A 15,108-nucleotide genomic window follows, 5' to 3' on the forward strand; every position below is an offset into this window, starting at 1 on the left:
GAGGGTGCCACTAGCCTAACTTATTCCCCAATTTTGGCCCATAATAGATTAATTATTACATTATTATAAATATATTTCTATAATATGATTTATTTAAGTTTATAAATGATTAAATGTTAATATCACAGTCTTTCTTATAAATAATTTCAAATAACAGATGGTCCCCTAAACCCAACAAAAAGGTATCACATGGTGTAATTTTTATATATAGGGGGCTTAAATTCCTGATAAAACACTAATATTAAAACACGGCTTACAAATTTGAGAATAATTTTCATTAAACACTTTCATGTGTTTTCAATACACCACTCCTGTATGATCTGTCTTGCACAGTCGACCTTGTTTAGTTGTTTTGATATGATAATGCATATTGTTAATTTGTCTTACTTGTATCCCATAAAATAAAACAAAACCGGTTATCGTAAAACAAAAAACAACAAAAACCGGTTCGGCAGATCATATACCCAAACAGATTGGAGTGTATAAATTAAAATATTCAATTGTTTGTATAATAATTGTATCTTGGATCTAATCTTCCCATTCAATACATAATTCAATTTATCGAATCAATGTACATAACACAACAATACAATTTATTATTGAGGAAAAACCAAATTTTCTATCTATATTTTTTGTTTTTAATGCTAAAATAGCAAAATATCTCTGGACAAGTGGGACAGAAATAATTTGAAATCCTCCGCTGTCATACAGCACAGAGTACGAAAACGATATATAAAAAACAATTCGGGTATTATTCCAAGATCAAATAAAGTACAAGGGCATACGTGAAAATAAATATCGAGAAAAAACTTATTGAAGAAGACGTAAACTATATATAGCTGATTATTACCCCATTCCAACAATCTCTTTCCCCTTTAAACCTATTGAGCAAAGGACAAAAATAAAAGACGAGTCGCCCATTTTCTCATTTTTTTTTCTTTTTCCCTAAGAAACAACACGAAGGAGAGAAAAAATGAGAGAAATCCTCCATATCCAAGGCGGTCAATGTGGAAACCAGATCGGTGCAAAGTTCTGGGAAGTGATCTGCGACGAGCACGGCATTGATCACACCGGCCAGTACGTCGGCGACTCTCCTCTCCAGCTTGAGCGTATCGATGTGTATTTCAACGAAGCGAGCGGCGGGAAGTACGTTCCACGCGCCGTTCTTATGGATCTGGAGCCAGGGACCATGGATTCTCTCAGATCTGGACCGTTTGGTCAGATTTTCCGTCCCGATAACTTCGTCTTTGGGCAGTCCGGCGCCGGGAATAACTGGGCCAAAGGTCATTACACGGAGGGAGCCGAGTTGATTGATTCCGTGCTTGATGTTGTGAGGAAGGAAGCTGAGAACAGCGATTGTCTACAAGGTTAGAGAGAGATCGCATTTTCCTTCTTCTTCTCGTATTGTTTTTGGTTTTGAATCTCGATCTGGTTTTTTGAATTGTATTCGAGTTTTACGAGAGATAGTCTTTGATTTTTGCTTTGCAATCGTGGAACCTGAAATAGTCAAAATCGATTTAGGTCTTCGTTGTTTTACATTCTACAGATTGGTGATGGCGATTAACTTCTCTGATTTTCATGGTTTTAACTCTTGTTATAGGTTTCCAAGTTTGTCACTCTTTGGGTGGAGGAACTGGATCTGGAATGGGAACTCTTCTCATTTCCAAGATCAGAGAGGAGTATCCAGATCGTATGATGATGACCTTCTCAGTGTTTCCTTCTCCAAAGGTCTCTGACACTGTTGTTGAGCCATACAACGCAACACTCTCTGTGCACCAGCTTGTCGAGAACGCTGACGAATGTATGGTTCTTGACAATGAAGCTCTCTACGATATCTGCTTCCGTACCCTGAAGCTTGCTAATCCTACATGTGAGTAAAAACTCCTCTATTGTCTCGTTTCATGAATCAAACAAATATTGTCCTGACTTGTTTTCTTTATTTTTTGTGCTTGATTAGTTGGTGACCTTAACCATCTCATCTCTGCTACAATGAGTGGTGTCACTTGCTGTCTCCGATTCCCTGGTCAACTAAACTCCGACCTTAGGAAGCTCGCCGTGAACCTGATCCCATTCCCAAGGCTCCACTTCTTCATGGTTGGTTTCGCTCCATTGACATCAAGAGGGTCACAACAATACAGTGCCTTGAGTGTCCCTGAACTGACCCAGCAGATGTGGGATGCAAAGAACATGATGTGCGCTGCTGACCCTCGTCACGGACGTTACTTGACCGCATCCGCCGTGTTCCGTGGAAAGCTGAGCACCAAAGAGGTCGATGAGCAGATGATGAACATCCAGAACAAAAACTCGTCCTACTTCGTTGAATGGATCCCGAACAACGTCAAATCAAGCGTCTGTGATATCGCGCCAAAGGGTTTGAAAATGGCATCTACTTTCATCGGGAACTCGACTTCGATCCAGGAGATGTTTAGGCGTGTGAGCGAACAGTTCACAGCTATGTTCAGGAGAAAGGCTTTCCTTCATTGGTACACTGGAGAAGGAATGGACGAAATGGAGTTCACTGAAGCAGAGAGTAACATGAATGATCTCGTTGCAGAGTATCAGCAGTACCAGGATGCTACAGCTGGTGAAGAGGAGTACGAGGAAGAAGAAGAGTACGATGAGGCTTGAAGAGATGATGTCGTCGTCGTCAATGGTTTCGTCTGATTCGTAAAACTGTGTAAGCTGCAGTCACTTTCTTCTTTCCCTCGTTTTTTTTTTTCCTTCTTAAAATCCCTTTTTTTTTGTTTTCTCCGTTTCATGTGTGTTGAAAACCCAAATTCGTTCTCGAGTGTTGAAACTTTTGCGTGTATTGCTTATTGTTTTTGTCAGTGAAAAAAAAATGTTGCTTTTGTTCTTTCAAGTTTTTTGGTCTTTCATATCTACAATACACGAACTCATTTCTACAATTTTCTAAAATATACAAATCCTTTTAGTAATAATACTCTAGTGTCAAAGCCTATGCGGTTCTTTGAGATATATCCATGATCTGAGCGTAAGCTGAAGATGATCCTGAAGCATTCGTTTGATAACCTTTTTCAGAATCTTGTTTCTCTTTCAATAAATCTGCACACATCTTCCTTGCTTTGATTGTAATGCAAAGTGCATTATTAGCCGACTCTGTTGATTCCACATTCTTGTTGTCACAATGTTTGACTTCGAAAGTGTTCCCGAACCTTAGCCTTCGAGCAGCACCAATTGTCACTTGCCCTTTCCAATGATCTTCTTCCTCATCATCATCTCCCAATTTACACTCCCGGGGTTGTGTAATCAGAACCGGCGAGTTCACCGATCCAATGGAGACATGCGAGTCGTGCGAGTCCTTCTTGTTTCCTGGCTCAGGACCAGTCTGCTTCTCCTTCATCCAACTCGCGAAAGAAGTGCTCGGAGAGAAGTTATCTGAAGAGCTACTTCTCATTTCTGATTTATCCGCTAATGTGGCTTGTTCTCTTTCCGCTATCATCTCGTTAGCACGTTCAAACGACTTGTAAAACGGTTCGTCTTCCCATGAATCACCTAGAGACTTCCTTACATCCTCAAGCAGAGATTTAGCTTCTTGGATCCTGTCCATACGCATCAAGCAGATCGCAAGATTGCACTGCTTGTTATTGTCAGGCTCCAAACACAAAGCGTCTCTGTCACAGAAAAAAACTTGTTTAAGGCAATGAAAAACCACTGATATGCTTTATCGATAATGTTTTCACCAACCTGTAATGTTGCTCTGCGATTCCATAGTTATGAAGCTGTAAATGAACCCAAGCCAAGTTCCCTAGAATCCTATATACACATCTAAAACATCAAGAAACTCAGAGAAACTGTACAAAGCGGGAAACTCAGAGAAACTTTCTTACCGTGCTTTCTCTTGCTCGATCGTCATGTTGATCTGCTTCCCGTGGCATCTTTTCGCGATTGTGATTCTACCACCGTAACGCTCGTCTTGTTCAAATGATCTCAGTTTGTGTTCAAGCAGCTCAGCTTCCTCTTGAATCCTCCCAGACTTCTGAGAAAAGCCAAACCCATCAAAAGTTATATATAGAGAGAGACATTATTGACCCATAGAAGTAGCTTCAGTTTTGGTTTTTACCTTGTAGAGTTCAAGTAGCAAGTTATCAATGGAATCCTGGGATTCAAAAGTGCAGAGATAACGAAAAGACTTGATCGCTTCGATTCCTTCATCGGCTCGATCTAGCTGTTTCATAACAACCGCCATGTCCTTGAGTGCACTATCAACTCGATCTCCAGCATTAATCGCAGCCCAAAACAAGGAGATTGCTCGGTCCGGGTCTTTACATATCAACTGTTCTTGAAGATAGTTTCATGTCAGAACACAGATGATTCATACACATATGCTTTAAAAGAAAGCTTTCCATTTTCGGTTTTTCTCATGATTGATCATAAACGGATCAAAAAACAAAGAGCCTCATGAATCTAAGTAATTAGTCACTGGGAATTAGATTCTTCAAACCCTAATTACAGGGAAATTAGAGATTCCAAAACCCTAAATTATCAACAGGAATCGGATTTTACCTGGGCATGTTTGGCTCTAACGTAAGGGGAATCACCAGAAGGAACTTTGTGGATCATGTGAAACGGTTCTTGCTTCTCTGTCGACGAAGATGTTCTCTTTCTCTCCGAAATTGGCATCGCCGTGTAAACTCTTTTCTTCATGTTCCATGTCGGAGGTGGTGTCCAGAAACCTCCACCTGGAGCACGACGATCCTCGCGACGCCACATGGCCAGAGAAAAGAACCCTCTTCGAATTTTTTCTCGAGAAAATCGAGAATCTTCTTCACGCACGATTTCTCGAGATATAAAACAAATGTTTCCGATATCAGATTCTCAGGTTCGCTAGAGCGTGTTTGTTAAGAATCAAGAACTCAAGAATCAGGGAAAAAAATTCCCGAGAAATTGGAACTTTATGAATTTACTCTGAACAAGAGAATATAGATTTTTAGTGACCACCGAGTATAAATATGGGGAATAATTGAAAGAAGTATTATAACTCAAGGACTTGTATCTAAATAAAATAAGTAAAGAGACGGAGACAAAATGGTAATTCACTCACTTCTTATAAAATTTTGAAATGCTGCAACTGCAACGGTCTAATGATGCATCAACCGATTATAAACCGGTGGTACTTATAAATCTACGGTTTACGATAACCACTATTTGGTGTGTTACAGATAATTGGGCTTTAAGGTCCAAGGATCCTTTTTGACACATAAGCCCATCTCGTCGTTTCATCTCGAAATTTAGGGTTTTCAATCGATGACGAGATAAAAAGATTGTGTTTTCCTTTTCGCACGGCTTCTTCCTCTTCCTCTCGAACCAAATCTCGACAATGGTGTTTGAAGCATTCGAAGTCGGCACTGTACCTTTCAATTCCGATGGATGGGGTCCTCCAGACGCTTCCGATACTTCTTCGTCCGCTTCCTCCACCAGCGTCGCGGCGGCGAATCTCCTCCCGAACGTCCCCTTCGCCTCCTTCTCTCGCTCGGAGAAGCTCGGACGCGTCGCTGATTGGACTCGAGCTCTCTCCAATCCCTCTGCTCGTCCTCCTACCGGATCTAAATCCGATCCATCTGCTGTCTTCGATTTCTCCGCTTTCGCAGTAGACGAAGGGTTCGGACTCGCTAATTCCGGTGGTAACGCCGACGAAGACGCAGCTTTCCGATTGGTCGACGGTAAGCCACCGCCTCGTCCTAAATTCGGACCTAAATGGAGATTCAATCAGTATCACAACAGGAACCAGCTCCCTCAGCGTCGTGACGAAGAAGTCGAAGCGAAGAAACGTGAAGCTGAGAAGGATCGAGCTCGTCGTGATCGTCTCTACAATCTCAACCGAAACAACATCCACCAGCAACGCCGTGAAGCCGCCGCGTTTAAGTCGTCGGTCGATATTCAGCCGGAGTGGAATATGCTCGAGCAGATTCCTTTCTCCACTTTCTCGAAGCTCTCGTTCACGGTTCAGGAGCCAGAAGATCTCCTCCTTTGTGGTGGTCTCGAGTCTTACGATCGTACCTACGATCGTATCACTCCTAAAGCTGAGCGTAGGCTCGAGCGGTTCAAGAACAGGAGCTTCAAAGTCACTACAAGTGACGATCTTGTCATCAGGCGTCTCGCTAAAGAGGACAAAGCAACTGTTTTCGCCACTGATGCTATTCTCGCTGCTCTCATGTGTGCTCCTAGATCGGTTTACTCTTGGGATCTTGTGATTCAACGTGTTGGGAACAAGCTCTTCTTCGATAAGAGAGATGGGTCAGCGCTCGATTTGTTATCTGTTCACGAAACCTCTCAAGAGCCATTGCCTGAAGCCAAAGATGACATCAATTCCGCTCATTCTCTAGGCGTGGAGGCTGCTTTCATCAACCAGAATTTCGCTCAGCAAGTCTTGTTGAAGAATGGGAAGAGGGAAACTTTTGATGAGCCAATCCCTAATGCTAATGAAGGTGAGGAGAATGCTTCTATTGCTTATAGGTATAGGAGATGGAAGCTTGATGATAGTATGTACCTAGTTGCTAGATGTGAGTTACAGAGCACTGTTGATCTGAACAACCAGAAATCGTTCCTCACTTTGAATGCTCTTAACGAGTTTGATACGAAATACTCTGGTGTTGATTGGAGACAGAAGCTCGAGACTCAGAGAGGTGCGGTTTTAGCTACTGAGCTGAAGAACAATGGTAATAAGCTAGCTAAGTGGACCGCACAGGCTCTTTTGGCTAATGCGGATATGATGAAGATTGGTTTTGTCTCGAGGGTTCATCCTCGTGATCATTTTAACCATGTTATACTATCGGTTTTGGGGTATAAGCCGAAGGATTTCGCAGGGCAGATCAATCTGAACACTAACAACATGTGGGGGATTGTGAAGTCGATTGTTGATCTGTGTATGAAGCTGAGTGAAGGAAAGTATGTTCTTGTGAAGGATCCATCTAAGCCACAAGTTAGGATTTATGAGGTTCCCGCTGATGCTTTTGAGAACGATTATGTGGAAGAGCCTCTCCCTGAGGATGAACAGGTTCAGCCACCTGAGGAGAATAACACTGAAGGAGGAGCGGAGGCTAATGGAGCTTCTTCTACTAATGAAGCTACAGAGGAGAAGAAACCAGAAGATCAAGCCTGATTATGGTAAAATGTTAAGAGTTGTTTTGAGAGAGTTACTTTTTTATATAATGTTCCAAAGTTCTTCACTTTTTCAAGAGCTGAAACGGGTTAATGTGGCTGGTTTATGCTTCTTCTTTTTTTATCTGAGAAAGACATTATTTTCATTATGTAGAAGATTGCTGCACCTATTGAGTATTGCTTTTTGAATTTTAACTCTTTTGGAATCTTGTTTTTGAAGAGCTTAGAATCGATTCATGTGGCTGTTTATGCTTTTTGCTGTATTGAAGTTAATTCATACACAGAAGCTGGTTTCACGTGGTTTATGCATTTAGTTGAATTATTAGTTGATTCCATATAGTAGGTAATATTGCTTCAACTTGAATTAATTTTTTTTTTTTTTTGAAAGTGATAGTTGTTTTGTTCCACAATACACTGATCTCGACGGTGTTCTCATTCCAAAGGGATTGGATAAATTATCAAATGATTTCGTTTGGTGTTACGCTTAATACATGGCTTGTAGAATAGTGTTTCTCTAGTATGGAACCTCAGAATATATAAATTGGTTTGAGCTAATGTAGAAAAGTGTTTCACTAATGAAGAAGTACCTCGAAAACTGAAAATGGTTTGAGGCACTTTGTGTGAGAGACCAAATTCGTGGAGTTAATCACTGAGGTTGTTTGAAACAATATTAAACATTGCTGGTCATGAAATGAAACTGTGTTTGCGAAAAGTATGTCTGATCTTTTGATTACTTTTTCTCAATCAAAATCAAGTATGTCTGATTTTTTGATTATTTTTTCTCAATCAAAATCGTGAAAATCTTCTTCTCGAACTCGGCTCTATTCGTAAATTACCTATACTAGGAGAGAATCTTACCTATGAGAGAAGTGTATGCGCAAATCTTATTTTAATTTATATTTTAAATAATATATTTGTATTAAATTTTATTAGATTTTATCCCGTGTATCCGTACGAGAATTTTGTTTTAATCAAAATTTATAATTTAATTTATGTTTTTTTTCTAAATATAATTTTTAATAAGTGATATAATTTTTTTTTAGTTTAGATAAAATTTTTTTTTTCTGTATTATTATAACCACCATGATCATAAAAACATAATTTTAATATGATTATTTTATTAATCAAAAAGTGATCGTCATTATAAAAATATATTTCCAACTCGTTCATTTTATTAATCCGAAAAAGACCATGATTATGAAACCATAATTCTAACGTCCGTTTATATTACTTTATAATATAAATATTTACTAATTTTGAAATAATTTTCTCATAATATCTTGCATGCTTTGATAACCTAAGCCGCATAAAACTAGAATTATTAAAAAAACTTAACTTGTCCCATCAAATTATTATATAATATTAATATTTATCTATTTTCAATATGTGAATTTTTAATTTGATAGAATATGATTAAAAAAAAAATAATAAGATATTTGTTAATCATATGTATTATTCTGAAAATCTTATTTAAATTTCAAATGTTAAATTAAATCTAACATATATTTAAGGAAGTTTATTTAAATTAATATCTATAGACTATAGATATAACCTATATTTAAGGAAATTTTTAGTTGTCTAAATTAATATCTAATTTTCGAAATTAAATTTATATATATATATAAAAAATTAAAATTTTGGGAGTGTTTGGAAACAAATACTAAAAGTGCTTCTGTTTTAATATAATAGATGTTTACTATTAATGTTTTTGTTTTTAAAATATTTATATATTTTTTTTCTTTTTGATGATACATTATTTTTAATCTCTTCTACATTAACTGTGTCAAATAGTCTAATTTCTCTCAAAATAATAAAAAACGTAAAATCTATTATTTTAATTTTTGTATAAAAACGTAATAATTTATTTAAAAATATACGTTAAATATCAGAGAGGAATATTTATTTGTTTTTCGATTTTCATATTCTTTTTATTCTTGTAAATTTTACAATAAAATACTTGTTAACTTTCTCAATTTACCTTTTTAATTTTTTTGGCTTATTTATTATTGATTCCATCTTTTTTTATTTAAAAAAACTATTTATAACATTTTTATGTGGACATCCTTTTTTTACTATTATTTTTTATAATTTTTATCTATTTAATCGTTTATTAAATATTTTTTGTGTTTTATAATTTTATTAGTTAGAGTTTATATAAGATTATTTGAAACTTCTTAACTTATCAGTCTCATATTTTTTTCACTTGCATTAAAATTTACTTTTATTTTTAATTTGAAAATAAAGTTTAAAACACATGAAAAACATATTATTGCATTTACAAAATCTTGTATTATATAATTTTTATATATTTAAATTAAATTTAAATTTTTAATATAAATATATATATTAAGATAAATATTTTACATACCTTTTTCTTTGCGTCAATATCGAGTTAGAATTCAAGTCATGTTTATTACACTCTGAAAAGAAATATGTTACTTTCTCCACATACGTACACATATATCAATAATAACGTACATTTTAGGTTATGTTTCCTTAGTACCACTACCTGGCCACAATATAATTTGTTAAAATTTAGTATGAGATAGTTAAGTACAAACGACACAATATAATTTGTTAAAATTTAGTATGAGATAGTTATAAAGTATTAAATAAGTTAATTAATGGATAAAATTATTGCTGATATGTCACTCGGCTAGATTAATACCTGTATATATGCGGGTTTATAATGAGATATTTGATAGTTTATGAAAAAATTAAAACGAAAAAAAAATAAATCACCCTCAAAAATAAACAAAGTATTTGATAAGGTACCTTATGAAGTAAATGCAGTAAATAGCTTTGGAAATGATTAATGAACTTTGCATTTTTGGTATGTAATAGACATACTATCAAATTGTTTATATGGACATGAGAAATTAAAATTATTTTTCTTTTGAAATTAGTTTTTTTTAATTTCCTTAATCTAAATGGTAAAAAAGTTTTTTTCCTTTTTTATTAACTAAGGATAAATTCAAATTTTGGTTTCTTTTTTTTTTAACAACTTTACTTTTTAAGATTATAAATATAAATTTATCCTAAAAGCCAAAGTTAATCAAATAGGATAAAACAAGATTTAATAATGGACATTGAGAAACCAATTAACATAATAAAAAAAAGAAAGCTTAAAAGTTTGCAAAACCTAATTTCTGAATTATATAATAAATCATAAAATAATCAAAAAATATCTTTCAAAAATCAAGTTGAAAGCTTAAAAGTTTCATAGCAGTTTTATTTTAATTTTAAGAGGAAAGAGATAATAAAATAATCAAAATATCTTTCCATAATCAAATTGATAAATTTCCTATTATTCACATAGAATAGAAACAAATAGAATAGGAGATCTATGTCAAAAAGAAAAAATTGAATAGGAGATCTAAAGTAACACATTTTCACACATAAAAAAGATATAGAAATATCATATACTAATAATGATCTTCTTAAACTATCTCTCATACAACAAAAAAATGAATAATTCTACAGTTTTTATGTTAATTTTTTTCTTGTTTTTTGGATTGTATGAAGCTTCAAAGCCAAATCGCATAATAGTTCATAACCAACTTGGTTCTGGTATTCATCTCCAATATCATTGCCGTAGTAACCTGGACGACGATACTGGCGTCAAGACTTTAAATAACTTCAATTCTAATTGGACGTGTACCTTTTATGATTCAGGGGCAGGATTTGATTTAGATTAAGATGGGTTTGTGATTTAAGCTTCCAGACTGACAAAGAGTATTATTTTAATGAACTTCAAGTATATCGACAAGCTTCCATAAGAAGACATAATCAACTACGTCACAGAATTGATGGAATTTATTTCACAAGAAATTATGATAAACCGGTGGAACGTGTACTTGACTGGAATTCGACAAAGATATAAACTTTATTTTTCCTAAAATTTACTAATATTTATGTACTGTAAGTTGGTTGTTGGTTTTAAGTCTTATTAACTAAATCATAAGATCTAATAATTATTTGCTACAATAATATATATAGCAATATAATTTATACATATATTGTTTAAATGTTTTAAAAAAATAAAATATTACAAAAGCTAATCAATACTCCACGAGGTTTTGATGCAAGTCATACTAAAAATTTCATCAGTATCACACATTAAGTAATTCAAAAGAGTATAACAAGGAGAGAAACTCAGAAGACAAGAGCAATCTCCAAACCAGTTTTCGGTATGAATAAATTACACAGAAAAAAAAAACTTTCTGACTTTCATATTACAAGAAAAGACACTGCTTGCTACTCAGACACTTTACTCTTGTGAGAAAGCAAGTCTACCTTAATTCAACTTACTCTTGCGAGAGAACATCTTTACTTTCTCCTTTACCGTGTCTCTGTAAATACATTTATAGAAATCTAAATCCTGTAGAAATCCTAGGTGCCATCAAATTTACACCGGTAACCTAAATCTCGTAGAAATTCATCTCCAATTTTCTCCAATTTCCGACGAAAAACCTCTTCCAAAATGCTCCTCTCTTTCTATTGGAAGTCATCTTCTATGACCCGTGTCTGTTCCTCATTTCAGGTTGAAATTTGTGATTCCACATCTTTCCGAAATGTCAGGTAAATGCTTAACCGGCGAACTGAGCTTCCTTCGTTTAGGCATTTAGACATTTCCGTTTGTTTATGGTTTTTATGGTCATAATTTTCCTTTATTCGAGCATTAATCAACTTTTACTTGCAGATTCAGAACCCAAATTGAAATGAGATAACCATTTACTGTCGCGGTTGTTGCGACATACAGATTCCCACTTTATCAACGTTTACTCCAAGCTAGACACATTTACCCATGATGTTTTGAGGGATACACCACAGTTCGAGACAATTAGGAACTTTTGTTTTGGCCATTTATTTTACCTTTCTGCAGCTAGGTGCCTAATCTCGTGTAAGCTTATCCACGATCTTCTGACCAGGCAAGTTGTTAGCAAGTTGTTGAGAGAGTTTGGACACATCACCGGCTTGCCATGTGGTGAGCTCCCTGAAAATTACGAGCCAAAATACCAACCACATAACAAAGTGGTTCTGGATGCTACTGAAAGGAATTTATAAGAAACGATCTGAAACAGAAAAAAAAATATTTATTACTTATTAAAAAATTATATCTAAACAAAAACAAAAACATAAATTATATTATAAAATTTGATAAATTAAAAATAGTTCTCGTCGGGGTAGAATCTAGTTCTATTTTATACATCAAATACTTTAAGCATCCAAAAATAATACAATATGATCATAGATATGGTGAATTATAAATCTATAAAAAGGTTAAAAAATCATAGAGAAGTAAGCGACCATTGGGTTAACATTCTCAATATCATTGGCTACTCGAAGAACAAGAGCAATAGCAGGAAGATAAGAAGGAAGAAGCTTGTCAATGGCACTCTCATCTTCGTTAGGAGATGAATCATCCTACTCCCAGCTTGCATCATCCTCCGAGACGAAGACCGATGAAGTTTCATCGACGGCAAGCGGCCATCCTACCCTCTTCCTCCACCAGTTCTCGCCACACCAGCAATAACTAGATCCTGAATTGTATAATCCTTTTTTACAATAAATCAAATGTATTTTACTTAAAAAATTCGTGAGATTTTGTGCGTTATACGAAAGAAGAATGACAATGTGAATCCCTTCCTTCAGAGTCACATGGAGATATGTCACACACTTTATAAGCCGTTAGAACCAAAGAGACATAAGACATAATTGATGTTGCATGCATGCATGTAACAGATCTTAAAGCATAAATCATATGTTTTCTCAGACGTAGCAGTGAAGTCAAACTTAGATCCAACATTAATTTAGCTAGTTGCGCTAAAAATATATTTGTTATGGTTTTTTCTCAATATTTTTGTAATGCTTTATGTATTTAATGATCATATATTTTGACCAATTTTTTGAAGCAGGATTGTCTCCGGCTTCATGAACAAGTGAACAACGCCATGCTACTTACTCGATATGACATTAAGGAAATTTTAATCCACCAAGTCAAACAATATAACAAGTGTTAGCTGAACACACACAAGAATTTTTTTTTTTTTTTGATAAACTTCGAAGTTGCATATTTATTTTGAATATTACGTACAACATTGTCTATATTTTGAAAATCTAGGGTTACCTTTGAGTAATAATGGATTACAACAAGTTTTCTTAGTATTACAAATTTACACCTAAAAACTTCAGTTTATATACGATTGTCGTAGTCTTTAAACACTTAGGTGTGGTTAATGTATTTTCACCAATTAATTATCTTCTTCTTTTCCTCCGTATTCTACCAGCTCAAACTTCTCATGACTTGATAAAAAACATTAGAGGGTAGAGAAGCTCGATTCGTCCAAATGTTTATTAGTAACCTTTTGTAGTAATTAATTTCTTATAGTATTACACCTAAAAAACTTCATGTTGTATACGATTGTCCCAGTCTTTAAACGCTTAGGTGTGGTTAGGATGTATTTTCACCAATTAGTTATCATCTTATTTTCCTCCGTATTCTATTTCTATTGACTCAAAACTTCTCTTGACTTAATTAAAAATCATTCTCGATTCGTCCAAATTTTTATTAGTAATTTTTTTTTCCATTCTCCACTATTTTATGGGACCTAACTAGATCTTGTACTCTTAAAAAAAGAAGAAGAAGAAAATACTATAGTTTAGAATGCGGTATTTATTTATCTGTCCAAAAAAAAAAAAGAAAAATAACAAAAAAAAAAAGAAATGTGCTATTTATGAAGTAATAACTATATATATCCCAAAAAAAAACAAAAAACAAAAAAGTAATATCCAACGATTTTCTTTTATTGTTTTCGACGCCAAATCCTTTCTCTCCTAGGGTTTTGCGTCGTGAAGATGTCAGAAGCCATATTGGAAGAGACAGGCAGGATTAGTGAGTTACCGGACGATTTGCTCATAAGGATTTTGAGTCTTGTCCCGACAAAAGATGCAGTTGCTACCATGTTTCTGTCAAAACGGTGGCTCTCTATTTGGACGATGGTACCTACACTTGAATACAAAGACAACGAGGATGAGGAAGAAAGCCAAAAGAGCGTTTGGTGGTTTCTTGAAAATTCATTGAAACTCCATAAGGCACCTGTAATCGACAGCTTATGTGTGGAACTCGGTTCACGATGTCCTATTGATGTTAATGTTGGAAAGTGGGTTGAAAACGCTGTTGATCGCCGCGTGCTTGACCTAAAAATCAAGCTCGTGTGGTCTGCAGATCCTACTAGCTTGCCCACCAGGCTTTACTCATGTGAATCTCTCGTGACACTGACTCTCTCCGATAAGATTCTTGTGGATTTCCCTTCTTCTTCTTGTCTCACATCCCTCAGATTACTCAAGCTTTACTCTGTGGTCTATAAAGACGAAGACTCTGTCCTAAGGTTTTTATCGAGCTGCCCTGTTCTCAAGGCTCTGTTTGTGAGCCGGGAAAACGATGACAATGTGAAAAAGTTCACGGTGAAAGTTCCTTCTTTATGGTGGTTATGGTATGGTAAAGGTCTGAACATTGGTGATGTAGGAGATACTGGTAGATGCTTGGTTATTGATACTCCTGCATTAGTGTACCTCCACATCCTAGATTCTTCGGGAGACTATTGCTTGGTCAATAACATGCCTTGTCTTGAGGAAGCATATATCGATTCTAAGGCTTACCCTGATGACAGACTTTTAAGATCTCTTTCTTCTGTCTTGTCTCTTGAGTTAAACCATGAAACGGTAGCTCTCTCTCTCTCTCTCTCTCTCTCTCTCTCTCTCTCTCTCTCTCTCTCTCTCTCTCTCTCTCTCTCTCTCTCTCTCTCTCTCTCTCTCTCTCTCTCTCTCTCTCTCTCTCTCGTGTGGTGTGGTGTGGTGTGGTGTGGTGTGGTGTGGTGTGGTGTTGTGTGGTGTTGTGTGGTGTTGTGTTTTGTTGTGTTTTGTTGTGTTTTGTTGTGTTTTGTTGCGTTGCATCTACTCACGAACGGCATGTTTGTTTCATTGCAG

The 15,108-nt window shown here is 35.5% G+C and overlaps 4 protein-coding genes across 4 annotated transcripts in view; 3 read left to right on the forward strand and 1 right to left on the reverse strand.

The window, feature by feature from the left end:
* The first annotated feature begins 878 nt into the window (after positions 1-878).
* Positions 879-2,859, forward strand: LOC18020624 (tubulin beta-4 chain). The gene is made up of 3 exons (XM_006403045.2): positions 879-1,367; positions 1,601-1,870; positions 1,958-2,859. Exons 1-3 carry the CDS (start codon positions 974-976, stop codon positions 2,626-2,628), a joined length of 1,335 nt encoding a protein of 444 aa, XP_006403108.1. The 5' UTR covers positions 879-973; the 3' UTR covers positions 2,629-2,859.
* LOC18020593 (protein POLLENLESS 3-LIKE 1) lies at positions 2,665-4,889 on the reverse strand. The gene is made up of 5 exons (XM_006403044.2): positions 4,525-4,889; positions 4,082-4,294; positions 3,849-3,997; positions 3,706-3,774; positions 2,665-3,632 (listed from the first exon to the last, which is right to left on the reverse strand). The coding sequence occupies exons 1-5, from the start codon at positions 4,729-4,731 to the stop codon at positions 2,957-2,959; spliced, it is 1,314 nt and encodes a 437-aa protein (XP_006403107.1). The 5' UTR covers positions 4,732-4,889; the 3' UTR covers positions 2,665-2,956.
* Positions 4,890-5,285: 396 nt separating this feature from the next.
* LOC18020674 (eukaryotic translation initiation factor 3 subunit D) lies at positions 5,286-7,340 on the forward strand. Its single transcript, XM_006403046.2, has one exon. It carries the CDS (start codon positions 5,339-5,341, stop codon positions 7,118-7,120), a length of 1,782 nt encoding a protein of 593 aa, XP_006403109.1. The 5' UTR covers positions 5,286-5,338; the 3' UTR covers positions 7,121-7,340.
* Positions 7,341-14,118: 6,778 nt separating this feature from the next.
* LOC18020671 (putative FBD-associated F-box protein At1g05080) overlaps positions 14,119-15,108 on the forward strand; it is a 1,816-nt gene continuing 826 nt past the window's right edge. Inside the window, exons 1-2 of the mRNA XM_006403049.2 lie at positions 14,119-14,510; positions 14,661-14,844. Coding sequence (XP_006403112.2) covers positions 14,119-14,510; positions 14,661-14,844 — 576 coding nt within the window. The remainder of the gene's footprint in view (positions 14,511-14,660; positions 14,845-15,108) is intronic.

The sequence above is a fragment of the Eutrema salsugineum genome, unplaced genomic scaffold (genome assembly GCF_000478725.1).
Source record: "Eutrema salsugineum unplaced genomic scaffold, Eutsalg1_0 scaffold_17, whole genome shotgun sequence".
Taxonomy (NCBI): domain Eukaryota; kingdom Viridiplantae; phylum Streptophyta; class Magnoliopsida; order Brassicales; family Brassicaceae; genus Eutrema; species Eutrema salsugineum.